The sequence below is a fragment of the Eleginops maclovinus genome, chromosome 10 (genome assembly GCF_036324505.1).
Source record: "Eleginops maclovinus isolate JMC-PN-2008 ecotype Puerto Natales chromosome 10, JC_Emac_rtc_rv5, whole genome shotgun sequence".
NCBI lineage: Eukaryota > Metazoa > Chordata > Actinopteri > Perciformes > Eleginopidae > Eleginops > Eleginops maclovinus.
The window spans coordinates 2,107,582-2,133,299 of record NC_086358.1 but is presented as its reverse complement, the minus strand read 5'-3'; the positions used below and the strand labels follow the sequence as shown (position 1 = coordinate 2,133,299).

At 43.6% G+C, this 25,718-nt stretch overlaps 2 protein-coding genes across 3 annotated transcripts; one reads left to right on the top strand and one right to left on the bottom strand.

Moving 5' to 3' along the window:
- Window positions 1-269: 269 nt before the first annotated feature.
- On the top strand, window positions 270-15,781 carry usp22 (ubiquitin specific peptidase 22). 2 transcript variants are annotated; one of them, XM_063894184.1, is made up of 13 exons: window positions 270-684; window positions 4,389-4,521; window positions 8,084-8,197; window positions 8,375-8,476; window positions 9,142-9,308; window positions 9,387-9,534; window positions 10,152-10,254; window positions 11,202-11,360; window positions 11,476-11,602; window positions 11,681-11,772; window positions 12,342-12,404; window positions 12,546-12,695; window positions 13,463-15,781. In XM_063894184.1, the coding sequence occupies exons 1-13, from the start codon at window positions 565-567 to the stop codon at window positions 13,503-13,505; spliced, it is 1,521 nt and encodes a 506-aa protein (XP_063750254.1). In that variant the 5' UTR covers window positions 270-564; the 3' UTR covers window positions 13,506-15,781. The 2 variants fall into 2 exon arrangements, with proteins under 2 accessions (XP_063750254.1, XP_063750255.1); XM_063894185.1 differs by lacking the exon at window positions 12,342-12,404.
- A 60-nt stretch (window positions 15,782-15,841) lies between these two features.
- LOC134870420 (tumor necrosis factor receptor superfamily member 13B) lies at window positions 15,842-22,164 on the bottom strand. Its single transcript, XM_063892572.1, has 5 exons — window positions 21,986-22,164; window positions 18,932-19,065; window positions 18,199-18,315; window positions 17,645-17,911; window positions 15,842-16,895 (listed from the first exon to the last, which is right to left on the bottom strand). Exons 2-5 carry the CDS (start codon window positions 19,044-19,046, stop codon window positions 16,642-16,644), a joined length of 753 nt encoding a protein of 250 aa, XP_063748642.1. The 5' UTR covers window positions 19,047-19,065; window positions 21,986-22,164; the 3' UTR covers window positions 15,842-16,641.
- Between the last annotated feature and the right edge of the window lie 3,554 nt (window positions 22,165-25,718).

The window sequence follows — 25,718 nt, the reverse complement described above, 5'->3', positions numbered from 1 at the left end:
ACATCTCCTATCCCTATTTCTGTAGTGTTTTAATGTGGATTTCCATCACGTTTTACGGTGTTGATTGATAAAATGAAGCTGGATTCACGTGTCGGCCAATCATCGTCCTCATACAGGCGGATGTGGCGTCCAAAACATTTGAACCAATCACGACGCGGCATTCACGTCACAGAGGCGGGACTTAACCGTGAAAAGAAAGTTGTCACACGTCAATCATACGCCTCACTCGCTTCTGATTGGTCCACCGATTTGAATGAGGTGGGTCTTGACTACAGTCGCCGTGTAAATTCCATTGCTAACCAACTTTAGCCAGCCTGCTAACATGTAATTCTGCGATCACATTGGTGGATTTAAAGAACATAAATAATGTTCTAGAGTTATATTAGATAGTGATGTTGTATACTGCATGTGTCTCTGTTATTGCAAACATGTGCAGTTAGCCCAAACTGCAGCAGTCTGAGGAAACCTTGCAGAGCTACACCCGTTTCTCCTGGGTCTGCGTTGCGGGGATTTGAGGTTGCATCGCCCGGAGAGAGGACACTAAACCCGGGTGTTGGGACTACCATGAGTCCTGCAGGATGTCCCCATGTCAGCAGCTTCAAAGTGGAAAACTGGAAGCAGAACCTGAGGGTCATCTATCAGTGCTTCGTGTGGAGCGGGTCAGCTGAGACCAGAAAACGCAAGGTAACAAGCAGAAGGAAACCCTAATTGTGTGTGTGTGTGCATCTCTGTGTGTGTGCGCATCGCCCTTCCAAAACAACACACACATCCGACAGTGGAGTCAAATACTACCCATGTTCAGACAGTGTTATCCTGGGTATATTTGGCTGGGAATATCCTAAAGTCAGTGGTGGAAAGTAACTAAGTACATTTACTCAAGTACTGTATTGAACTACAATTTGGAGGTACTTGTACTTTACTTGAGTATTTCCATTGTATGTTACTGTGTACTTATACCCCACTACATTTATATAATCCCTTTAGTTACTTTACTGATTAGGATGAATGATGGTAAATATAATCAGCCCTTAAATCAGACTTTAGATCACCTGCAGTAAATCCAGCAGCTACCCTGCAGTATACAAAGCCTACTTTACTCAAGTACAAGATCTGAGTCCTTTACTTTACTCAAGTACAAGATCTGAGTACTTCTACTTTTGCTCAAGATCTGAGTACTTCTCCCACCTCTGCCATACACACACCTGACAGAACTGATGCTAGCTTCCATCTTACCTCCCAGTTAGCTGCCTGTTTGCTCACTTCAAAGCCAGAGAGCGATAATGGATTATGAGCTGATTGTTTGCTTTGGCTCTGAGCCGGCAGCCTCTCCACTTCCCTCCAGCTGCAGGACAGCAGAGCAGTGGTGTTCCACACTCATTCAATATGATTTTGCATGTGCTTGAAATGCCAGGAAGGACATAAATGCAAAATGTGAAAAAGAACAGAACCTAAAGATTATTATTCCAGTCACACACACACACACACACACACACACACACACACACACACACACACACACACACACACACACACACACACACACTTAGACAGCACATGAATTATGAAGAGGCATCAATATGCATCAATCCCTCCTCACTCATCCTGTCAGTATTACAGTGTGTGTGTGTTTCTACTCTCTGAGAGAACAGAGTATTCATGTAGGAGTGTGTGCCCTGTCACTCAACACATCCTCACATCCTCTGCTGTTGTTGAGCAAGAGTACAAACACACACACACGCCGAGTAGTTTTGGATATGCATTAGTAGTAGTAGAAGAAGTGGAACAAGTACTCAGATGTTGGTCCTGGGTACAAGGAGCAATCCCACAGTGTTCAGATACTCAGTGATGCCTCTGTGAGCGCTCTGCAGGCAGGATGTTATGAGAAAGCCGCAGAGGGTAATGGGCTGGAAAGTTCCTGGTTAGAAGTGTGTGTGTGTGTGTTTGTGTGTGACATTATCACTGTCACACAGAGGCTACATCTGTCAGGTCCATTGAGGGGTGAGATCTGTGTCTAGATGGGTGTAGTAAAGGAATTTACCTGCAAAACAAAGGCATTGCAGTTCCTTAGTCTTGAAGTCAAACATGCTTTTTTTGAATGTCAGATGACTGGAAGCTTAAAGACATGTTAACGTTTGTTTTCCAGGACATAAATACATCAGTTTAATAATCATTTTGAAGCTTTTACTTGTCTTCAAAGTGCATTTCTAATATTTAGCGCATCGTAAGGGGGTTGCTAACACGTAGCTAAATGAGATTACGGGGGTTGTGTTGTTTTTTGTTTCATGGTGGACTGATAAAACACAACGCACCTGTCGTTCAGATGTGATTACCCACCTCTCAAGGTGACTGAATGCTTGAAATTCAATCTGTGTTTGAAGGTCAGTTTGACGCAGCATTGGGTCGGAGTGAATGATGGTGTTTCTCCTTCAAAAAGATGGGAAACAACGGTAGAAATGAACGCAGATGCAATTATTATTTCTCGGGGGAAGTGATGGAAATCAACATTTCTGTTGCTCCTCTGCTCCGAGCTTAAGTGAGCAGAGGGGAATAGTGGGAGCTGCTTTATTGGAATAACTGGGTAAACCCACAGCATTCCCCCAGAGGCTAATAATGCTAATGGCGCTGAGATTGTTTACGTGCAAAAACAGACATAATGAAGCCTGTGCAGGATGGAAAACATAAAATCATCCTGTAGACCAAACTCTGAAAAGATCTGTAATCACAATCCTTAAAACATACTATAAGAAAGGGGGAATCCATCTTAAGTTGAGCTCCAATCGATGTAAAGAAATGTAGTGCCATTGGGAGGGATGTGAGAGAGTGTAGTTGGGCAGGAATCTGGAAATCTCTGCCAATGTTTACCCCATTTATTCCAGTAAACATGCCTTCTAGGCTCCCACTGATCCCATGACAGATGACAGGGGATGCAGGGTTTGTCCCAGAGCCAATTAAAGTGCAGGATGCATGGCGCTGAGCACAGCATGCCAATATGGGGCTCCTATGTGCTGTGACGATCTGCGCCTCTTAACGTTACAACTCGATACAAATGCACCCATGAGGTATTAATCCTGTCCTGGATTTGATGCCTTAAAGGGCCATGCTATACTTTTAGGGGGTTTTCCTTTTCCTGTAGTGTGTTCTATAGGTTTAAGTGCATGTAAATGGTCTGCGAAGGATACAATCTCCCACGTTTAGACCCATTTCCATCCTCTTTGTCCTTAATTCCACTCTGAATGTGTGTGATCTTTGGAGGGGACTCAATTTGACATTGAAATCCACATTTGCATTTAGCGTTGATGCTAATTTTTTATAATCTCTCCCTGTGTGTCCTCTAATCTGTCTTTCTATCTCTGCCCTTCTTCTTCCTCTTGTCTTTTATTGTTCTCCCCTCCCTGTTCTTGCAGCCATTACTCATTTATCTCACCTCTGATTATTCATCTTGCTGCCAGCTTCTCTACTGCTTTGAACTGTTGCTATCAACCCTGCATCATGCACCCCCCCCCACCCCCTCCTCCTGCATGACTATCAAACAGCATATATAGGAACATATCCATTATTAACGGTCATTAACTATCATAAGATACTTAAGCCATTAGAGCAGAAAGATGCACAAAAGAGGGAGTTTTTTCCTTATTTTCAATGACACATTCTCACACACTGCACACACACACTTGTTTCTCTCACACACTCCCACACACAGAACAAAACAAAAAAAGGGACATGTTAGAGGGCTTTTGTTTTGAAATTCCCAATCCGAATGTCTTGAGTTGGTCTGCTTAGCATGTTGATGTGAAGTTGGTCTGTAGAAAGTCAGATTACTCTTAGGGAAATGTGTTCTTTTAAATATTTAGCTTGAGGAATTATTTCAACAATTACACGTTTTATTTGTGGATAGCTCTTATTTTATTGTTATTTATGTGTTGGTATTTAATTTCCTTTTTTATTTACTTGTATTTACTAATACTTGACTGACTGACTGACCGACCGACCGACCGACCGACCGACTGACCGACTGAACGTGAATCTGCCTGTCACTGCTGTATAGTTGTTTTTATTCGATTCGTTGCTGCTTTTATTCTGAAATTCGTTCTTGCTTGTCTTACCATAATGCCTAGTATTTACATAGACTCCAACACAATATGGGGGCTTGTTGGTTCATAATGAGGAGGCTAGCATTTCCCATTATCCCGTTCCCCTGCTCCGATACTTACATCGTAATTCAAGATACATTTGAAGTTTTAAAATTGCCAGAAAAACAAAACGTCTCCACCCTACAGCTCACTACACATGTCGGACCTGCAGTCACACCCATATACTGCAGATACGTGCCTCATATTACATGCTGTATTAGAATACGGTGCTAATAATGTCTGTCTCCTCTCTTCCAGGCCAAGTCCTGTATCTGCCACATGTGCGGCGCCCACCTCAACAGACTCCACTCCTGCCTCTACTGCGTCTTCTTCGCCTGCTTTGCCAAAAAACACATCCACGAACACGCCAAGAGCAAAAGGCATAACCTAGGTACGACACACACACACACACACACACACACACCATGGTCCACAAGTAAAGCTGGAGCAGGTGTGTTTGGAGGGTTTTGCACATGGTGTAACACCAGGCATCAGACATGTAATTATCCCCCTTTGCTTAAATGAGTTGCCTCTTAAACGCACACACACAAACACACACACACAGTAATGCCTCTCCTCTCCAAACAAAGGCAGCTGAAGGGGCTAATTACACAGCTGAGTGGCTGATGAAGATGCGGTTTGATCGCAGGAAGCGCTGACAGCCCATAAACACCAGAGTTTATGTCTCTGTATTCGAGGTAGACTGACTGTCACTACGTACTGACTGCTGTGCAAATCAGCATGAATGTCTGATGTTACACGTTTAATTTAGTCTTTGATTGGACATTTCTTTAACTTGTTATGTTTATACAAATACTGTATTTGTAGCCATTAAAAAATATATATTATTTGTTATACTACATTTTAATTAAACTTATACATTTTATGCTTTAACTTCTTCTTTAAAGGACATTTAATAAAAAATAAATGCATAAATATTTGTATTTTCTGTTTTATCTTTAATTGAAATGTTCCTTTATTTTCTTTATGTTCTTTTATTTTTATTATTATTATTATTATTATTATTATTATTATTTGTATTTTTCCCGTCCAAAATGAATCAACTGTAACAAACCCAATTTTGTATTTAATTGAATAATTCTTTAAAACGATTTATTTTTTGAACATGTCCTCCAAGCTTCAACACGGTTTTTGTTTTCATGCATTTAATCAAACTAATTAATCAACAGCAGCTTGTTACGCAACCTGCTGGAACATAATGCAACACAGGCCTCACGGGGGGACCTGAATGTCACCTGTGTATTCAGCCTCAGTTCGCCCATCACAGTGAACCCAGGTCTGTCTTGGTGGCGGATTTAAAGTCAAGCTGATTTACACCTGCTAAAATCTATTGTATTGGGTTAAAGCTTCCTCCAAAGAACATTCAGTGGTTTGTGGGGCACAGCACAAAAAAAGGGATTTGTTTTGACAGGATTATATTCCAGGTCAGAGGAGCTAAAGTAAAACATTGCACATCAGTGACTCCAGTAATAATCTGCACTGGATTGGTTGGAAATCTTCCCTTTTAAAAAGACTTCTATGGCTTCTGTTTCCAGAGGTAGTTGCTTTGCTGGCATGCGTTCACCGTGGGAAATTGGGGAAAGTTGTATTTCAATTCTTTGAATAAAATATCAGCATCCAACAGAGACGATCTGGAACACTGACACAGTGGGTGTTTTGCTGAGAACAGTTGGCTGTCTCTCCCGAGCCGTGTTACTCCCACAGGGACACGCAGCCGGTAATAATCAAAACATGTCACAGAAATCTCAGAATTATTGCAGAGCAGATTGCCGAGTGTAACCTGTTCAAGCGCTGCAGGGAGCATGCAGTCTGGAGAAGTCCCAGGTGATTGTGAAGCAGTCTGGAAACTGCTGCAAGAAGAGGAGTGTTGATATAAAGATGGGTTATAACTCAAGTATTTGTAAGGTTTCATGGTGCACCTTAACCACGATTTTTGCAAGTATCTGCAACTCTACAGGAGAAGAATATTCTCTCATTAGACCTTTTTTGTGTTTTGTAGTTCCTTTATAGCCCAACATTAGCTTCCTTTAGCTTAGCGGTGGTGAGGTGAAGTCATGTGACCGTGCTGTAGTTCCTTTATAGTCCAACATTAGCCGCCTTTAGCTTAGCGGTGGAGACGTGAAGTCATGTGACCGTGCTGTAGTTCCTTTATAGCCCAACATTAGCCTCCTTTAGCTTAGCAGTGGTGACGTGAAGTCATGTGACCGTGCTGTAGTTCCTTTATAGCCCAACATTAGCCGCCTTTAGCTTAGCGGTGGTGACGTGAAGTCATGTGACCGGGCTGTAGTTCCTTTATAGTCTAATACTAGCTTTTGTGGAGATTATAGCGAAACCTGTCGGCTTTTTGTCGAGGGAGCCCTTAAGATGCTAATTTCCACGTTAGCCTACAAAAATACGCCATCACTGCACCACTGCATGGAGGAAGGAAAGGGAGGGGCAGAACCCCCTTGAACTGATGGGACCGGGTTAAGGAAAGACGGGGTAATAATGGTACGAGGGCAATTAGATGAAATCTTCTTTTACAATCCTGAATATATCGACAGGGTCATCAGGTAACCATGGGAACAGGAGGAGGGCAAAGAGAAGAGAGGATGGAGACAAGAGATGATCCTCGAAATCAAGGCTGCAAACAGCATTCAGAAAATAGCTGTGAGTGAAGATGCAGATGATGAAAGATAGATAGAAAGGAGGAAGGGGCTGGGGGGGGGTTAATGGAGGCTTCTTCCTCAGGGGTTTGTTAACGACAACTTAATTACCTCCTGAAAAGTCTGCTGAGATCTGCCCCTTTTTTTCAGTTCTCTCTCCCTCCGAACACATCACGCTGTTTCTCACTCGCAGCATTTCATTCAGAAGCTAACCTAATTAAACTGTGGGAAACACACACACACACACACACACACACCAGAGGGGATATTCCTGAGCAGAGCGATAACGCAGAGGAAAAAGGAGGATTCATAAAGACTGATTCTCACCATCTGACACGCAGCCTGTGTATTGGACACCCCGAGAGTCTGCAGCAGCAAACACTGCAGTGAGACGCCGAGCCTAATTCTTTTATGTGGAGAATAATAAATAAAAAAAGGCATCGCAGCATTTAATCCAGCAGGATGAACGCCTTGTGTTGGAGATAATATGCAGTAATGTCTCTTCTGTTGCTTTTCTCTCCTGTACACAATATAAGGTTGTACAAACGGGTACGTTACATGCTTTAAAGAGGCCCTATTATTCTTTTGGGAGTTTTCCCATTCCTGTATTTTGTTGTAGAATAAAGGGTAGTGATACAAGTGACTCATTTCTGGGTATTGGGACTCATTCCTGCACAACTCTTGTGCACCTGTTCTTTCCCCCTCCTTTTCCTTCCTTCCTCTCCTTAATTCCTGCAAATATAAAAATTCATGAAAAAAAAAACAATTCTTTGAAAATCTGAAAAAAGTGACACATTTCTGGGTTTTAGCACTCATGCCTGCACCACACAATTGCACCTGTTCCTTTCCCCCCTCTTCAGTTATGTGAAGTTGTCTAATTGAGTGCTTTTCCTTCCTTCCTTCCTCTCCTCCTTAATTCCTGCAGAGGATTATATGGTTGTCAACGCAACAGCGAACAGGTAGCTGCAGGTGATGACAGAGGATGAGTGGAAGGAGTTTTTTGTTCATTTAATTGAGCGCTAAACTGCGAGAGATTGCACAATTAGATTCATCTTTCTTCCTCCTCCTCCTCCTTTGGCTCTCTCCTTTATTCTCCGACAACACAACAACAGCTGATGTGTCAGCAGATACCTGGCATCGCAGCGCCATGGTAACGTGGCCTGAATAGAAGAAAGAGTGGGAGATGTAGCAGTTAGCGTAGCAACACACCAACCCTTCTTCGCCCTCTGATTCACCAACAGCTTCCTCATGCATTCTTTGTTTTCTGCGTCTCGTCTGTCCGTGCAGCCATCGACCTGCTGTACGGAGGGATCTACTGCTTTATGTGCCAAGACTACATCTATGACAAAGACATGGAACAGATTGCCAAAGAGGAGCAGAGGAAAGCCTGGAAAATGCAAGGTATGACCCCGAAACACACACACACTGTTGGAGCTACTGATTGTTTTGCATTGTTTATAGCTTAACATTTATTTCAGAGATGTTTTGCAACTGTTCTTTGTGTTGCAGCTCTTTGAGAAGGAGTCAAATTGACGGATGAAGTGTGTTTATCATGTGTGTGTGTTGTGTGTGTTTCAGGGATCGGGGAGAAGTACTCAACGTGGGAACCCACCAAGAGGGAGCTGGAGCTGCTCCGCCACAACCCCAAGAGGAGGAGAATCACCTCCAACTGCACTATTGGTGAGTGCACACACACACACACACACACACACACACACACACACACACACACACACACACACACACACACACACACACACACACACACACACCAGTGATGGAGCGGTTGTGGAAACTCTTCCCCTTTCTTTCTTTCCTATCCCCTTTCTTTTTCTCTTCTCTCACATCCAACTGTGAGATGTTTGGCTCGCTGTAATCGGACAAGGTGTTTCCCTGCCTGCTGCTTCAGGGACATGACCTTGTTTATTCGCAGCCCAGACACGCTGCCGAAGCCAAGTTAAATGGTGCCTTCAAGTTGACCTGGGAGGTGGGACTATCCGAGTTCCTCGTCAGAAATTTCAACTGGAACTGAGGGCGGAGATCATTATTTAAAATGTAGTAATACCGCTCCTCACTGTAACGTTTGTTTTACATTCATTATTCGATGATAAAGAGCACTTATAACCAAACACGGCGAACAGTGCAACTTCCTGACTCATGCTACTGGAACGCAGTCAACCCCGAATTGGACGTAACTCCCAGCCCTGACTTTCGTCTTCCAATGGAAATGGAAATGCAGTAAAACTATCCGTCTGTCTTCAGCCTTTCCCCCCCTTTTTCTTTATCCCCCACAATCCCTTGCTCTTTTTGTTGCCTGCTTCTTATCTATTTGTTTCCACCCTCAGGCCTGCGAGGGCTGATAAACCTGGGCAACACGTGCTTCATGAACTGCATCGTGCAGGCGCTGACGCACACGCCGCTGCTGCGCGACTTCTTCCTGTCTGACAGACACAAATGTGAGATGCAGAGTAACTCCTGTCTGGTGTGTGAGATGTCGCAGCTCTTCCAGGAGGTAACTCATCCTAACAGAATATGCTCATATGTGTAGAAGAAGGAGTCTCACACACACACACACACTTTCTATCTCCAGTTCTACTCAGGCCATCGGTCGCCTCACATCCCCTTCCGTCTCCTCCACCTGGTGTGGACTCACGCCCGTCACCTGGCCGGATACGAGCAGCAGGATGCCCACGAGTTCCTCATCGCTGCGCTGGACGTCCTGCACAGACACTGCAAAGGTTTCACACACATGACACACACATGACAACCCTTTTGATTGTCCTGCATTGAGAGGAAGGAGCTCACAAACACATGAGGAACAGTGATCTGATTGGACGATACTGCTCTCCAGGATCAGCCCCAAAATCCTGATCAGAGCCCCCTTAGCTTTCACGTAAATACACCGTCTGCACGTACACAAAACCTCTGAAATGCATGGATACAAATAGCTGTGTACATGAGCGCTAGACCTCAGATAAACATGTTGCATTGACGAGAGAAGATCAACAGAACACACACACGAGAGGCATGGATGTGAAGAGTCGAGGAGGAAAAATAACAGGAGAGGATTTAGAGAGGAGAGACACAGCTTTACTCCCAGTAACTCTGTGTGTGTGTGTGTGTGTGTGTGTGTGTGTGTGTGTGTGTGTGTGTGTGTGTGTGTGTGTGTGTGTGTGTGTGTGTGTGTGTGTGTGTGTGTGTGTGTGTGTGTGTGTGTGTGTGTGTGTGTGTGTGTGTGTGTGTGTGTGTGTGTGTGTGTGTGTGTGTGTGTGTGTGTGTGTGTGTGTGTGTGTGTGTGTGTGTGTGTGTGTGTGTGTGTGTGTGTGTGTGTGTGTGTGTGTGTTATCCTTTGCAGACGACAACGGGAAGAAAGCCAACAACCCGAACCACTGTAACTGCATCATCGACCAGATCTTCACGGGGGGGCTGCAGTCTGACGTCACCTGCCAAGTGTGCCAGTGAGTGTGTGAGGAGCTTCATCGGGAGATAAAACAAAACACACACACACACACACACACTCACTCTCACACACCACTATATATGTTTTACTCCTCTTCAGAGACAGACACTACCACACTGCTGCATGACCGTACAGTACGTGATGTTACAGTATGCCTGCCCTGAGGTGACCCTGCTGCCCCCCCTTCCGTCTTGATTCACACTGTGCACATCAGTCACTGAGCTGCTACACTGCAGCAACACTGAATCCCTTTAGAGGCTTTTACTGTCTGTGTATCTCTAGCATCACCTGCTGGTCGAAGGAAGTATCTTCAACTCTAGGATCTGAATTCTCCGAGATGCATTCGTACTTTTGAAGCCGTTTAGGTCTTTTTTTAAAGTTCATACATCGCTTTATCGTAATTAAACAACAGCAGGGTGATGCCAGGGTGCTACTTTTTCTAGTGTAGGGCTGAAAAAATAACGAATTGCAATTATTTTTGACTATTGCAGTTCACAATATTAGAGATTGATCATTGTGTGCATCATTATTCTATAAAGGATAATAAAATGATCATGATGGGATGTTTTAAGAGATTACCAGCATATATGTTTTATTTAGTATGTAGAATACGACTAGTAGGCAGGGATATCTCTGCAGCAACGCAATACCACACTTAAAATGTCATTTAACAGAGTTTTCGCCTTTTTTTTTTAAACTATTGTGCTAGTTGCAATTATCTCCAGAGCTCAGATGGACATTAGGAGTTGCTGGCCAAGTGCAGTATTTTAAATCGCCCCTGTTTGGTCTCTCTCTCACGTATGTCCATGTGAATAAGTGGGACTGGAAGTCCAATGTCCATCTCCACAGAGAATCTACTATGAGCTATGTGCATCGTTTTCCTCTTCTCATGCAGACTTGTTTGTCTGTCCTCCTCCTCCACCTCCTCCTCCTCCTCCTTTGCAGCGGCGTCTCCACCACCATCGACCCGTTCTGGGACATCAGCCTGGACCTGCCGGGCTCCTCCACCCCCTTCTGGCCCCTGAGCCCCGGTGGGGACGGGTCGGCGCTGAACGGAGAGAGCCACACCTCCGGGGCCACGACGCTCACCGACTGTCTGCGCAGGTAACGGAAGCAGCGGCTTCACACACACACACACACACACACACACACACACACACACACACACACACACACACACACTGTCTCTCTCTAAATCCACCCCCCCCCCTCCCCTCAGGTTCACTCGGCCGGAGCACCTCGGCAGCGGCGCCAAGATCAAGTGCAGCGGTTGCCACAGTTACCAGGAGTCCACCAAGCAGCTGACCATGAAGAAGCTTCCCATCGTCGCCTGCTTCCACCTCAAAGTGAGACGGACCGATGATGATATATGGAGGTATTATTAATCAGAGCGGAGTTATAACGCTCTCTGTTTCTGCTTCCAGAGGTTCGAGCACTCGGCCAAACTGCGGAGGAAGATCACCACGTACGTCTCCTTCCCTCTGGAGCTCGACATGACGCCCTTCATGGCCTCCAGGTGAAAACGAAATACACACAATGAGATTAGAGATGCACAATTTTGTGGATAAATCATTCATTCAGATTTGTTCTTTGTATTCCAACTGTAATTGACAGCATGCATTATTTGCACCCTTTATGGGACTTTCCTCTCATGGGAAATGGTAATGAAATGATGATTTGGGGACAACCAATAACATTTCCTTCCAAACTTTAAGAAACTTTACCCAGCCATCTTCATGTGTTTACGGTTCATCCTCTCGGGTTTGGATCGACCAGTGCATCTCTAATTTGGATGCTTTTCAACTGCTCAAGAGTGCATCATATTTTCACATCATACTATATCAACTGTATATATGGTACTGCTCATCTTCTATCTGTGAAAACAAAATATCTGGGAAATTATAAGAAATTAGTCAAGATAAAAAAATGTAAAATTCTGAGACAAAGTCAAGATAAAAAAAGACAAAATTTCAAAAGAGATGAAGAGCCCACAACGTAAAGTTAAACTGCAGTTAGAACATACTTTTAATTTGTAGAATAGACACCTGCTGACTCGTGCTGTGACTGTCGTCCTCTGGGTTTCAGTAAAGAGAGCCGGATGAACGGGCAGTACCAGCAGACTGTGGACCCCTTCAACAACGACAACAAGTGAGACCGAAATCAGAACAAACATTGTATAGATCGGCGGTAAAATCCCTGTGCAGAAATCAAAGACAACAACAACGTGTAATGGTGGAAGTATTCTACATATAGCTAGACTGCTAACTGATATTGATCTGTGTGTTTCAGGTACAGTCTGTTTGCCGTGGTGAACCACCAGGGGACGCTAGAGAGCGGCCATTACACCACCTTCATCCGGCAGCACAAGGACCAGTGGTTCAAATGTGACGACGCCATCATCACCAAGGCCAGCATCAAGGACGTGCTGGACAGTGAGGGGTGAGACACGGCGCACGCACACATTTTATAGCCTTAACGTCACAACACATCAACCGGGCATGAGTGTGACGTGGTGTTTACTAGTCACCACACTTTAATGACTAACCTGTTGCAATCATTGTGCCATTTAAACTATTTAAAGAGCGGCATACCCACCCAGTATCAGCTGCATGTTTCAGGACTAATAGCTACTCCATCTATCTGTACGCCACAAGGATAGCAAGTACCATACCTACTCCTTCAAAGTGTTTATGGTCTAACATTTATATGCCATACATCTACTCGGATAATGATCCATGATGAGGTGTTTTATAAAAGGTGCGATCTCCTTTTTTCTATTAAACATCCCCAAGATAATTCCAATATGATTAAGCGACTGACTTTGGCGGCTAGGCTAACATTATCCTTCTCTTAGTAGAGAAACCTGACATTATAAAGTCCTTTGTTTGCGATCCTAAGAAGCCGACCATTGTCATTTAAGTTGGAGAAGAGTTCACCGTGTTGGAGAAGTTCTGCTTGCAATTCAATCTAGCTTTATATGTTTAATAGCAACATAAACACAACTCCAAAGCTGTCCGGCATTGTTGTTTTTGAAAGGAAATGTCACTGGCTGTCGTCGCAGGGACGTAGTGACGCAGCTCTTCTCGGGTTCTAGTTGGTGGAACAGCAAACCAGTTTAACCAGCTGCTATCCCAGCTAGCAACGGAATCATTTGAGTGGAAAAAAAGGCTGCAGTGTGACCTAACGCTACCTTTGTCTTTCCGCAGGTACCTTTTGTTTTATCACAAACAGTTCCTGGAGTACGAGTAGTGTCCAGAAGAAGAGAGGAGGGAGGAAGCAGGGATTAGTTTCATGAAGGAAAGGTAACGGGAGTGATGAGAGAGGCCAGGAAACCAGCCTGAATCACTCTTATTGTTGGAACAACTCTAACTACATACTAACCTAGCTCCAGCGTACGACATCCAAAAAAACCAAACACACGTGCAAAGGTGCAAGGAATAAAACAAATTGCAAGAGGTTTGAAGGAGCCATCGGTACAGGATGTTGCATCAGACATGTTTCACTTGAATTTAAAGGATGCAGCTGTGATGGTCTGATAGTCTTTACTTGATTTCAGATGTTGCATCCTTACATTTTCCACCTTTTCTCTGCCACGCAGAAGGGCAGAAGGTTATTTCAAACCTTAATTCAGCTAGCATAGGTTTACTTGATCACAGATGCTGTTCGTCACCGTGTTTCATGCTCCTTCAGCTGCATTTTAGTGGAGTCACAGCCTTCCAGAGAGGCTCTGCTTTCAGCGAATATGTTGTCTTTATTCACTTTACCTTAACCCGGCAACTTCCTGGACTCAAGCACACTTCCCCCACACACCCACACTCCTGCAGATGACCAAATATAACAAGGATGGAAGTTGTCTTATTATGCATTTTCATTTCAAATGCAAAAATGTTGTATAGAGAGACAGTTAGTTCCATTTATCACCCGTGTCGTTGTCAGTCCGATAGGAAACGTCCTCTAAGCCTCTCATGCTGCGTCAGACAGTCACAGGGGAAATGAATTGCATAGTGAATATTATATTTTTATACATACTGTAATTGAATTGTTTGTTTACGAGTTTGTGTTCTTTCTAAAAGCTCTCACATCTCTTACATTGTGCCGTCCATTCTGTTTATTTGTATTACACAAGAAGTGTAGGTAGTGTCATGAAACTGCTGCTATGGCGGATTTGTTTGTTTTGTTTAATTTGTACAGAAGCCACGAGAGGCCAGTGAGAAACAGATTGTCAGGTGGGGGAAAAAAAGGTTTTAGGAGAATATCTTTCTATTTCCACTTTAATTTATGTTAAAAAAACAAACATTTCCGTTACATTTTGTGTTTTGTTGTTACACTCATGTTGGGAACAATGGAGCGTGAGATGGGCCGGAGAATCGGAGCAGCAGGAGCGGTACTGCAGTCGCTTTACCCCACCGTTGTGACGAAAAGAGAGCTGAGCCAGAAGGCAAAGCTCTCTGTCTACCGGGCCATCTTCGTTCCTACCCTCACCTATGGTCATGAAGGATGGGTCAGGACCGAAAGAACGAGATCGCGGATACAAGCGGCCGAAATGGGATTTCTCCGCAGGGTGGCTGGCATCTCCCTTAGGGATAAGGTGAGAAGTTCAGTCATCCGGGAGGGACTCGGAGTAGAACCGCTGCTCCTTCGCGTTGAAAGGAGCCAGTTGAGGTGGTTCGGGCACCTAGTGAGGATGCCACCTGGGCACCTCCCTAGGGAGGTGTTCCAGGCACGTCCAGCTGGGAAGAGACCGAGGGGTAGACCTAGGACCAGGTGGAGGGATTCTATCTCTTCGCTGGCCTGGGAGCGCCTTGGAATCCCCCAGTCAGAGCTGGTTGATGTGGCCAGGGAAAGGAAAGTTTGGGGCTCTCTGCTGGAGCTGTTACCTCCGCGACCCTGACGGAGAAGCGGGAGAAGATGGATGGATGGATGGACTCATGTTGGCCACAAGAGGTCTCACTAGAATAATTTACCAAGGAACTTTTTTTAATCTGTAAACACATTTTTTAAACATTTATTATAAGGGCAAAGTGTTTGCTGTCCCTCATAGGATAAACACTATTCATAATTATTTCCAGGTGACGTTTTATTTTGTGTTTTTTGTCACTATTTCGAATTTTAGTTTTACTGCTAGAAAAGTTCTCCTTCAATATAATTCATTTTATCTGACATAACTATTGTCCCCACCTGTTTTAAAGATACAAAACACCAACAGATTTAAGTGAACAACTGAGAAACATGTACACTATCTTTAAAAACACACCTTTTTTATTCCTGGCTTGTCTCTCTGGGCTTCCGTAGTTTCACCTCAAAATGTGTCCCCGTTTGTTTTCCGTAAAGAGGCGAATCCTCCACCTTCAAGATCCGTTGTTGTGATGCTGTTTCAGGTAAACGGCCAAAAAAGAAACGATGTGTATCAGGAGTTCGATCCTGCAGTGTTAGTCGCATGTTGCTCTAATCTGGTGTGTGTGTGTGTGTGTGTGTGTGTGTGTGTGTGTGTGTGTGTGTGTGTGTGTGTGTGTGTGTGTGTGTGTGTGTGTGTGTGTGTGTGTGTGTGTGTGTGTGTGTGTGTGTGTGTGTGTGTGTGTGTGTGTGTGTGTGTGTGTGTGTGTGTGTGTGTGTGTGTGTGTGTGTGTGTGTGTGTGTGTGTGTGTGTGTGTGTGTGTGTGTGTGTGTGTGTGTGTGTGTGTATATAAAATGTGTTATTGCGCGTATAGACAAAAACTGAAGTGTGTGTGTGTGTTACTGTTTGTATGCACGTGTGTCGTGCGTATGTAGCGTATGTTCGTGTACTGAATCAGTACTTTGCATTCAGCATGCCGTCCAAGCTGGGTATCACAGTTTGATAGGATGTTTTTCAACATGTTGATGATGTATGTAAAAGTATATATGTACAGTTAGTATGTAAGAGAAGACAGACGCCTCAAAGTGGATTATGAGGGTTGTAAATCTGAACCGGTCAGTCATTCCTCGCACACACACATGTAACTGCTGCAAGAACTGGACACTCGAATAAAGAAAATCTATATCTGTACACACTTTCTGCCTCTTATTCGCTGTATTTTGTCATATTTAATGATTAAATGGTAATATCTAATGGGGATGAGTTTTAAAATGAACAAAAACACTTTAAAAGTAGATGACTTGAACAGTTTTACTGCAGATATTTCTGGTTTTATTTGTTGTTATTCTGGGAAATGCAACTTCAAGGCAATTCTGAATCATTTCATTCAAACCATCACCCAACAAATACACAGTACTCATAATTGACATGCATACACTGTACATATGTGTGCCAGTATTTGCACGCATACGTTTCTAAAGCCGCAACAGAGGAATCAAACCGTCTCCCAGTTGTGGTATTAAAACAACACTGGTGTTACACCTGTGAGCCTCATCCCACTGCAGCCTCCTCCTGCAGCCGGTGTTCACAGTTCTGCAGGTTCTGCTCGGTCCAGACGGGTCCTGGTTTTAGTGTCTGGGCTCTGTGGAGGGACGGCTGCTGGTGCACTGAGTAAGGAGCTCTCTGGTTGCCCTGGCTGAGCGCCTTCAGGTCGGGGAAACAGTGAACACACACGCAGGTCTCCGTAGGGCTGGAGTCATATGTCGGCTCGAACTCTGAGGGGTGGTTTGAATTTTCTTGAAAACCTGCAGAGAGACGGAGGGAAGTGTGCAGAAAGCATGATGTTTTGGTACAAACTATTGCTGAAAAAAGTTCTGCAAGAAGGGATTGGAATTTTGGGATGAGCTGGCCATCTTGGAAGGATAGCATCTTTAGCAACGATGGTAGCCGTCAATATCTATCAGCTATTCCCCGGTCATTTGTCATCTGTTTTTCATCAAAAATGAATCAAGTTTGCACAAAATATGATGGAGAAGCTCTTCAGAGAGGCAGGGGAGCTTTAATCTACATCTGTACTCAATAGGGTTTACTTATTTACCTTCATAGTCAACTGTAAGTATATATCTTTTCTCTAGTTCTGTTTCTATTTCTTCTTTGGAGATGTCTACACTTTAGAGTTGTTTATTTCTTCTTTTTATTTCTAATGATTTGCTATGCCTTGCTTTGTATTATGCTGCTGGAACACAAACATACATTTCCCAGTTTGGGATTAATAAAGTCATTCTTATCTTAATGGACCGATCACTGTTACTGATGTCGGCGCCTTAGCGTGTTTTAAGTCATTTACAAACATGCGGGTTCAGGAAGTTTAAATCTACAGGTCTAATGACAACTGTACATCCTGAAGAAAGTAAGATAGCTAATGCTAATGCTAAATAAATGGTTATGAAACTATAGTACATTTATCCCTTTTCCACACCTGCAGTCTCCCTCATAACTTTCCATAGCTAAACAATAGCCCTGATTGAAGCCTTGACTTGTAAACCACACTTACCTTTGGAGCTCCTCTCTGGTTGGGTGACCTCCTTCCTCCCCTGCTGTTGTCTGGCCTCTTTGGGCCTTTGGTTGGAGGTTTTGGCCTTTGCACCCCTCACTAACACGGCCAAGGCGAGAGACAGACTGGAGAGCAGCAGCATGATGCAGAGGGCCACCAGCGAGTACAGCAGGATGGTGGAGTCCTCCAGAGCCGTCGGCACGGAGAGACATTTGTTATTCTCCGGGTGTGAAGTGACTTCAACCAGGAGCTTTCTGGTGTTCGCAACTGGGGGGGGGAGAGATGAGAAGATCTCAGAATGAGGCGATGCCACCTGCCAAGCATCCATCTCTGCACAGAAGCATCCCCCAAATGACAAGCTGGAGTAGTGGCTGTTTAGCTGTAGCAACTGTACATAGCTTGTTATCTAGCTGCTTACTTTCCCCAAAAAGTCACTGTGATTGGTAATTATATACACCTTCATAAGAGTTCATTATTAACCCTTCTAGTGAAGGTGCTCTGGAAGCTTCGTCCACTGAGTAATGGAAGCTGGGATCTAGGAGGTCAGTACTCACCATGGCAGTGCAGGGAGCATTCTGCAGGATGACTTCCACAGACGTCCGCACACCTCAAACACTTCTTCAGCAGCAGATCATAGTAGTGGCCAGGCAGGATTTTACAGTGTGCTTTCTCTGAGACAGAGGGACACATAGAGGGGGAGCAATAAGGAGAGGACACGTGAAGACTTGTTGTGGATGTAGGGAGGATTCAGGGTTCACTAATGCTACCTACAGGAGGAAATGCATGCCTCCAATCTCTATAAGACAGGCTACACTCATGTCTTGTTTATCCAATGCATTTTAAAGCCAGGGCAACAACTATTTGAATGTAGATTTGAGTTGTTTTAAAGAGATGTGGTGGAGAAAAAATACTAAATCCAATTGAGCTGCATTTCAATTCACATCAAATATCACCCTTGCAACTTTAAAACTCTGATTTTAAGACAATAAATAGCATTTTAAAACATCTAAAGTTAGTGCATAATGTACCTTAGTCTTATAAATGATTACACAAAGTCCTGTAGGTTAATGTGAGAAAATCTTCCTGAGAATTGAGATTTTATTGGTAAAAAACACTTGGATTTTTCTGCATTCTCGTGTGTGTGTGTGTGTGTGTGTGTGTGTGTGTGTGTGTGTGTGTGTGTGTGTGTGTGTGTGTGTGTGTGTGTGTGTGTGTGTGTGTGTGTGTGTGTGTGTGTGTGTGTGTGTGTGTGTGTGTGTGTGTGTGTGTGTGTGTGTGTTTTCTCACCACAGTAGCTGATGCATCTGGGGATGACTTGCCGTTGTTTGCATGCCGTCTTACAGCTGATACATTTTCTGAGCAGAGTGTCCTTGTACTGATCCTCAGGACAGATCCCCCCCATCAGCACCGATGGCCCCACACTGACAGCAACACACACACACACACACACACACAGAGACGCATGGAAATGAATAACTAAGTAGGCTATTGTTGATTTATTGATAGCCATGGGTAATAGAACAAGAGCAAATTGGTGGATTTGAGTTCTGTGGTGAACAATGTAAATGTACCTACTGTTTACATTTGAGAAAAAAGACAGAAATAATGTGATTTTTTAAAAACTTTGAAATAAGTTTTTTTTCCCAACTGTTTCATAGATTTTATGAATATTTAAAGAAGATTAACCAGGAAAAATGCTTGTTTTCACCTTTTCTTAAGTGATAAACACAGAATGAATGAAGCAGATCATTGGACAATTAACATTTTGGGGAGAATTTTGATTGATTAATTGCTGTCACGTGACCAAATATGTTTCTGAAATCACACTTTGGCTTTGAATTAACAAACATCTTAATACTGTCCCAATTTAAAAGGGTTCCAACATTATTTTTTAATCTATAGTGATTAACTTTAATACATTCATTTTTCAAAAACCTTGATAACGATCAACCGGAAAGGGGTGGGACTTCACCTCTTCATAGTTCCGGTTACCTGTTGTAGTGGGTGGGGTGCTAATCAATGACGCACACAACACATCTGAGTGACGTAGCTGCTGGTTCCTGGGAAAACGTTTGACAGCTTTGTGCAAGTGAGAATATTTCTTTCGTGTGTGTGTGTGTGTGTGTGTGTGTGTGTGTGTGTGTGTGTGTGTGTGTGTGTGTGTGTGTGTGTGTGTGTGTGTGTGTGTGTGTGTGTGTGTGTGTGTGTGTGTGTGTGTGTGTGTGTGTGTGTGTGTGTGTGTGTGTGTGTATTCTTGCTGTAGCTGAAGTCATTGTAATGTAACGGAAGAAACAAAGATTGAAGAACAACACTACAGTGATACAGTATGGGGCAATAATGCTCGTCTGGTTGCAAGTCACCATTAAAAAGAAGAAGAAAAATAACGAAACAGAAGGTCCAATTCAGCATGGACTTATAGAGAACCAGCACCATGCGGTCCACAAACTTAGACAGACTATGGAAAGTGTTCTTGTTTACATCACCTGCCTGATACGCGCGGTTCGACAGCGCAGCTCGTGAGGTCACCTAGCAACCCGCTAGCAACAAGCTAGCAACCCGCTAGCAACAAGCTAGCAACCCGCTAGCAACAAGCTAGCAACACGCTAGCAACAAGCTAGCAACAAGCCAGCAACAAGCCAGCAACAAGCCAGCAACAAGCCAGCAACAAGCCAGCAACAAGCCAGCAACAAGCCAGCAACAAGCCAGCAACAAGCTAACTAAGCCGAAGTTGAGTCTTTTTTTTTTACCATTTATTGAAGTGATGATATCTCAGGCTGAGAGGACAATGGCCAGGTAAATAAGATACATTAAGCTGTGTACTTCCAGCCAGCAGTTATGTTAACATTAGTTAGTTAACAGTAAGCAGTGGCGGTCGTACAGGGAATTACACCCCGGGCGAGATCCCCTCCGAGCGTGATTTGGAAGCAAGTCGAGGTGTGACAGTGACATTGCACTATACAGTGCCCGCTTCGCCCATGCCCAAAACCGCTACTGACAGTAAGTCATATATAGTAACCAGTGTGTGTAACCAAACGTTCCAAAAGCAACGTTCAGATAACACGGAATACAGCAGCAAAGCAGAGTGTCTTCATTATGAGTTATTGCTAGAAATATATCCATACACATTACTTGATAAACATCAAAGTGATCAACCCGTGTGTGTGTGTGTGTGTGTGTGTGTGTGTGTGTGTGTGTGTGTGTGTGTGTGTGTGTGTGTGTGTGTGTGTGTGTGTGTGTGTGTGTGTGTGTGTGTGTGTGTGTGTGTGTGTGTGTGTGTGTGTGAGGTTTGATTTTCCTGTGTGTGTGCCAATTTTCAGTATTGAATGTGAGAGTATTTCAATAGTGTGTGTGAGGTTTAATTTTCAGTTGTGTGTGTGTGTGTGTGTGTGTGTGTGTGTGTGTGTGTGTGTTTGTGTGTGTGTGTGTGTGTGTGTGTGTGTGTGAGTGTGAAATACATTGAATACTGAAATACACTCACATTCAGTAGTGAATGTGAGAGTATTTCAGCAGTGTGTGTGTGTGAGGTTTAATTTTCAGTTGTGTGTGAGGTGTTCAGTAGTGAATGTGAGAGTATTTCAGCAGTGTGTGTGCAAGGCCAGGTGTTTTCAGTAGTGTGTGTGCGAGGTGAGTTAGAATTTTGGCCTACACGGCCCCTCACACAATAGGGCCTCTTTACGCTAACTATATTTATGAAGAGCTTGTCTTGCATCATAGACCCTTTTTAAACACTACTCTCTCATTTTTAACACTAACTTAAATAAAAGTATTATTACATTAAAAAAAGAAGAGATTTTTGGGGTGCAATTATACAGTTAATTATTTAAACCCTTAAAATAATGTACCAATTAAATAAAATAATCAGGAAATCCAGTGAGTCAGCCTCTCTGCTCCACTCAACCCTGACCACACACACATCCGTCACACACTGTTGAGCAGCACTCTCTGTCCTCTCACCCAACCTCTCAGACCCCAATGGAACTTTATACACCGCGTTACATCCACAAACTCCTTCTTTATGTTATTACTTTGCCTCTTTTTCATGTATTTGTCTGCTTGTTAATTTCCTGATTGAGTTTTGTTGTTGCTCTTCTTGCAATTTCTCTTTATCTGACTATAAAAGCTTCTCATATGTGGCGTTACTGTGCATTATCTGATGTGTTGTGCTTTCAAAAGGTACGATAATACTTTAATTTACTACTTTAATTGATATAAAGTGGCAATCCCAGTACAAATTCACAACGTCTGCACAAACTGTCTGCATTTTGGCTGTTTACCTCTTCTATAACCACCTTCTTTTGCACCCCGCTGTGTGTTACCGGTGATATTTAGAGGGTCTCTCACCTGATCAGATGTCGAAGTGCTGGGAAATTCTCTGGTTTGAACAGGAGAGTGAGAGCGGCTGTACCTCAGTTTTCAAGATCATTTGATTAGAAACCCACCGTGTGATGGGACTTCCCCCTGTGTGTGTGTGTGTGTGTGTGTGTGTGTGTGTGTGTGTGTTTGTTTGTGAGTTGAATCCCCCCACACACACACAGCGACGCACACACACTAATGTTAGACCACTTTACACTGCCTATAAAAGCCTTCCTGCGTGTGTGTTTCTTTGGAATGGAATCACAGTGAAAAGCATCCTGCCTTGTAAATTTGAAATATGGACATTTTTATTTTTGGCGACATGTAGTGATTTGTTGTTCCCACCCTGGCAGAGCTGTGACTGGTTTTCACTCATGGGAGGTCTCTGAATTTGCGTGAACACCTGCAAGGTTTATTCTGAGTGAGCAGGTTTCTGTGTGAGGTGTGATATTTCCTTCCTCTGTCTCTGACAGTTTGACAGTTTTTAAATGACTCAAGCATTTATATACATGTAAAACAAATGCATATCATACAGTATATGTGAGTTTTATGCACAGTTTTACCACATGCACAGCTCCTCTGCAGGCCTGATATTAAGAAGACATGTTTGAACATCTTCTACCACTTAAGGTCGCAGAGGAAGCATTTTCTTTTTTTACCATGTATGCATTTCCTGAAATACCTGCATCTGTTTACAGCTCCCATATATTAATAGAATAGGCAGTTTTTAAATCACTGTACAGTATAGCTTTGTTGGAAGGGCCTGGGACTTCCAAACGACTCTGTACATGACAATAAAGCCTTTCAATCTTCTAACAGGAGAACCAGCACCCCTGCACCTGCTGTTCTTCTGCGGCTACTTGTTTTAAATGAACCGCATATTTCTGTTGTAAAACAAAACTAACACCTTTTACTTAGTCCTCACCTCCGAATTTCCGTTTGTCTTATCACAGCTGCACAGAAAGCCCTCTCTGGGAAAAATCTGAGTTCAGTTTCAAATGTTTAATTCAAGAGATTTTTGTTTTCTTGGTCTCCTCCTCATTAGTTTTTGTCTCTTTAATTGAACTTAACGTTTGACTTTGACTGGTATTAGTTTATCAAACAGCCACATATAAAGCCTTTTAAAGAAGTCTTAAACACTTGGCATCTCACTACGATTAGAGGAATTATGATAAGTCTGTGCACGGCTTAAAGAGGAACATTTTTAAACGTCTTGCACCCTCAGTCCGACCCGAATAAATCTGTGCTTCACGTCTTTGAGACGGAAGTGTTAATACTGTGGTTAATTCCCTGTGAAGACTCTCAGTCTCAAACCAAGCTGTGCAGAAAGATATGAGAACTAAAGAAGAAACTAGGGAATGTTTCCTCTGCTCACTGGAGAGTGAAACAGTTTCACTCTGAGGCAGAAAGAGTGGTTTTACTCACCAGAAAACACACACTATGACACGTTGAGCAGCGTTAATGTCTGCTAACAATGAGTCCCTTTGCCAGGGCTGCATGAGCACGACTCTCTGCAGACTACTAACCCTGACAATGTTTTTGCATAATATTAATACTTCTAATGATGCAGGCAGTGGTAGAAGGTGTAAGATGAGTTGCTTGAGTATTTCCATGTTATGCTACTGTGTACTTCTACTCTACTCCATTCATTTAATCCCTTTAGTTGCTAGGCAGATTAGGATTAATGATGGTAAATATAATCCCTTAAATCAGACTGTAGTTCACCTGCAGTAAATCCAGCAGCTACCCTGCAGTATACAAAGCCATTCAAACTAGCTGCACCTTTACCAGCTCTGAGAACACTTTAATGATCAATCATTATAAAACATATCAGAGATATTATTCTGAAATGGACCAATCAGACAATGACTACTTTTACTGTCGCTACTTTAAGTACATTTAGAGGAGAGTACTTTCTACTTTCACTGGAGGAACATTTAGAATACTTTTACTGTGACAGAGTATTCCTACACTCTGGTACTTCTACTTTACTCAAGTACAAGACCTGAGTACTTCTACTTTACTCAAGTACAAGATCTGAGTACTTCTACTTTACTCAAGTACAAGACCTGAGTACTTCTACTTTACTCAAGTACAAGATCTGAGTACTTCTACTTTACTCAAGTACAAGATCTGAGTACTTCTACTTTACTCAAGTACAAGATCTGAGTACTTCTACTTTACTCAAGTACAAGACCTGAGTACTTCTACTTTACTCAAGTACAAGATCTGAGTACTTCTACTTTACTCAAGTACAAGATCTGAGAACTTCTACTTTACTCAAGTACAAGACCTGAGTACTTCTACTTTACTCAAGTACAAGATCTGAGTACTTCTACTTTACTCAAGTACAAGATCTGAGTACTTCTACTTTACTCAAGTACAAGATCTGAGTACTTCTACTTTACTCAAGTACAAGATCTGAGTACTTCTACTTTACTCAAGTACAAGATCTGAGTACTTCTACTTTACTCAAGTACAAGACCTGAGTACTTCTACTTTACTCAAGTACAAGATCTGAGTACTTCTACTTTACTCAAGTACAAGACCTGAGTACTTCTACTTTACTCAAGTACAAGATCTGAGTACTTCTACTTTACTCAAGTACAAGACCTGAGTACTTCTACTTTACTCAAGTACAACATCTGAGTACTTCTACTTTACTCAAGTACAAAAAAGTCCACTTTACTGTCAAAGTTTCCTGTGTCATACATACAGAACATTGAAATACCCTTTCTTGCAGTCCCACATTGCAAATATGAACAAGAACATATAACCTAAAAAGATAAGAGCGTAGAAAAAAAGGGGGGGGGTAAAAAAAGTAATAAAGTAAGTAATATATACATAATGTTGGACACCATCAACACAGTGTGACGGTAGTGCAGGTAGTTCTTTAGAGCAAAAAAGACTTTGTGCAGAGTACATTTTCAGTAGCAGCGCAGAATGGAAAGTGACTGGTGCTGGATGAGGGACGGGTGTGTGAGGGAGGGGGATTCATGTCCTGGTACATTTCCATTGACGCAGCGGGGAAAGGCGGGTGGGACGGAGGGCGGAGAGGTCAGGGGAGAGATGGGAGCGGGGGTAGAGGGAGATGAGAGAGGGGGAGAGAAAGGGAGGGACGGAGAGAGGGAGGGAGGGAGGAGAGAAAGACAGGATTGAGGGAGGGACGGAGGATAGAGAGAGAGCGAGATAGGGAGTGAGAGGAGAGAGGGAGGGAGGGAGAGAGTTCAGCATCCTGACCGCCTGGTGGAAGAAGCTGTTCCTCAGCCTGGTGGAGCTTGAGCGGAGGCTGCGGAACCTTCTCCCTGAAGGCAGGAGGCTGAAGAGGCTGTTGGAGGGGTGGGTGGGGTCCCCCGCAATGCCGAGTGCTTTGCGGGTGAGTCGGGTGCTGTAGATGTCCTGTAGTGTAGGGAGTGAGACCCAGATGATCCTCTGGGCAGAGTTCACGATGCGCTGCAGGCTCTTGCGGTTGGAGGCGGTGCAGCATCCAAACCACAGCGTGATGCTGCTGCTGAGGATGCTCTCAGTGGCGCCTGAGAAGAATGAGAGCATGACGGGTGGGGGGGCTCCTGCTCGCTTGAGCTTCCTGATGAAGTAGAGGCGCTGCTGGGCCTTCTTTACCAGTGCAGTGGTGTTGTTGTTCATCTGTGATGGTCACACCCAGGAATTTGGTGCTGCTCACCTGCTCCACAGCAGCACCATTGATGGTCAGAGGGAGGGG

Bases quoted from the DNA above. Each gene is read 5' to 3' on its own strand.
- LOC134870420 (XM_063892572.1), bottom strand. From the start codon at position 19,046: ATGGGGGGGATCTGTCCTGAGGATCAGTACAAGGACACTCTGCTCAGA. The intron at 18,316-18,931 runs GTGAGAAAACAC...CCTCTGTCTCAG, and splicing joins CAGATGCATCAGCTACTGTG to AGAAAGCACACTGTAAAATC. The intron at 16,896-17,644 runs GTAAGTGTGGTT...GTCTCTCTGCAG, and splicing joins ACCAGAGAGGAGCTCCAAAG to GTTTTCAAGAAAATTCAAAC.
- usp22 (XM_063894184.1), top strand. From the start codon at position 565: ATGAGTCCTGCAGGATGTCCCCATGTCAGCAGCTTCAAAGTGGAAAAC. The intron at 685-4,388 runs GTAACAAGCAGA...CCTCTCTTCCAG, and splicing joins CTGAGACCAGAAAACGCAAG to GCCAAGTCCTGTATCTGCCA. The intron at 12,405-12,545 runs GTGAGACCGAAA...TGTGTGTTTCAG, and splicing joins CCCTTCAACAACGACAACAA to GTACAGTCTGTTTGCCGTGG.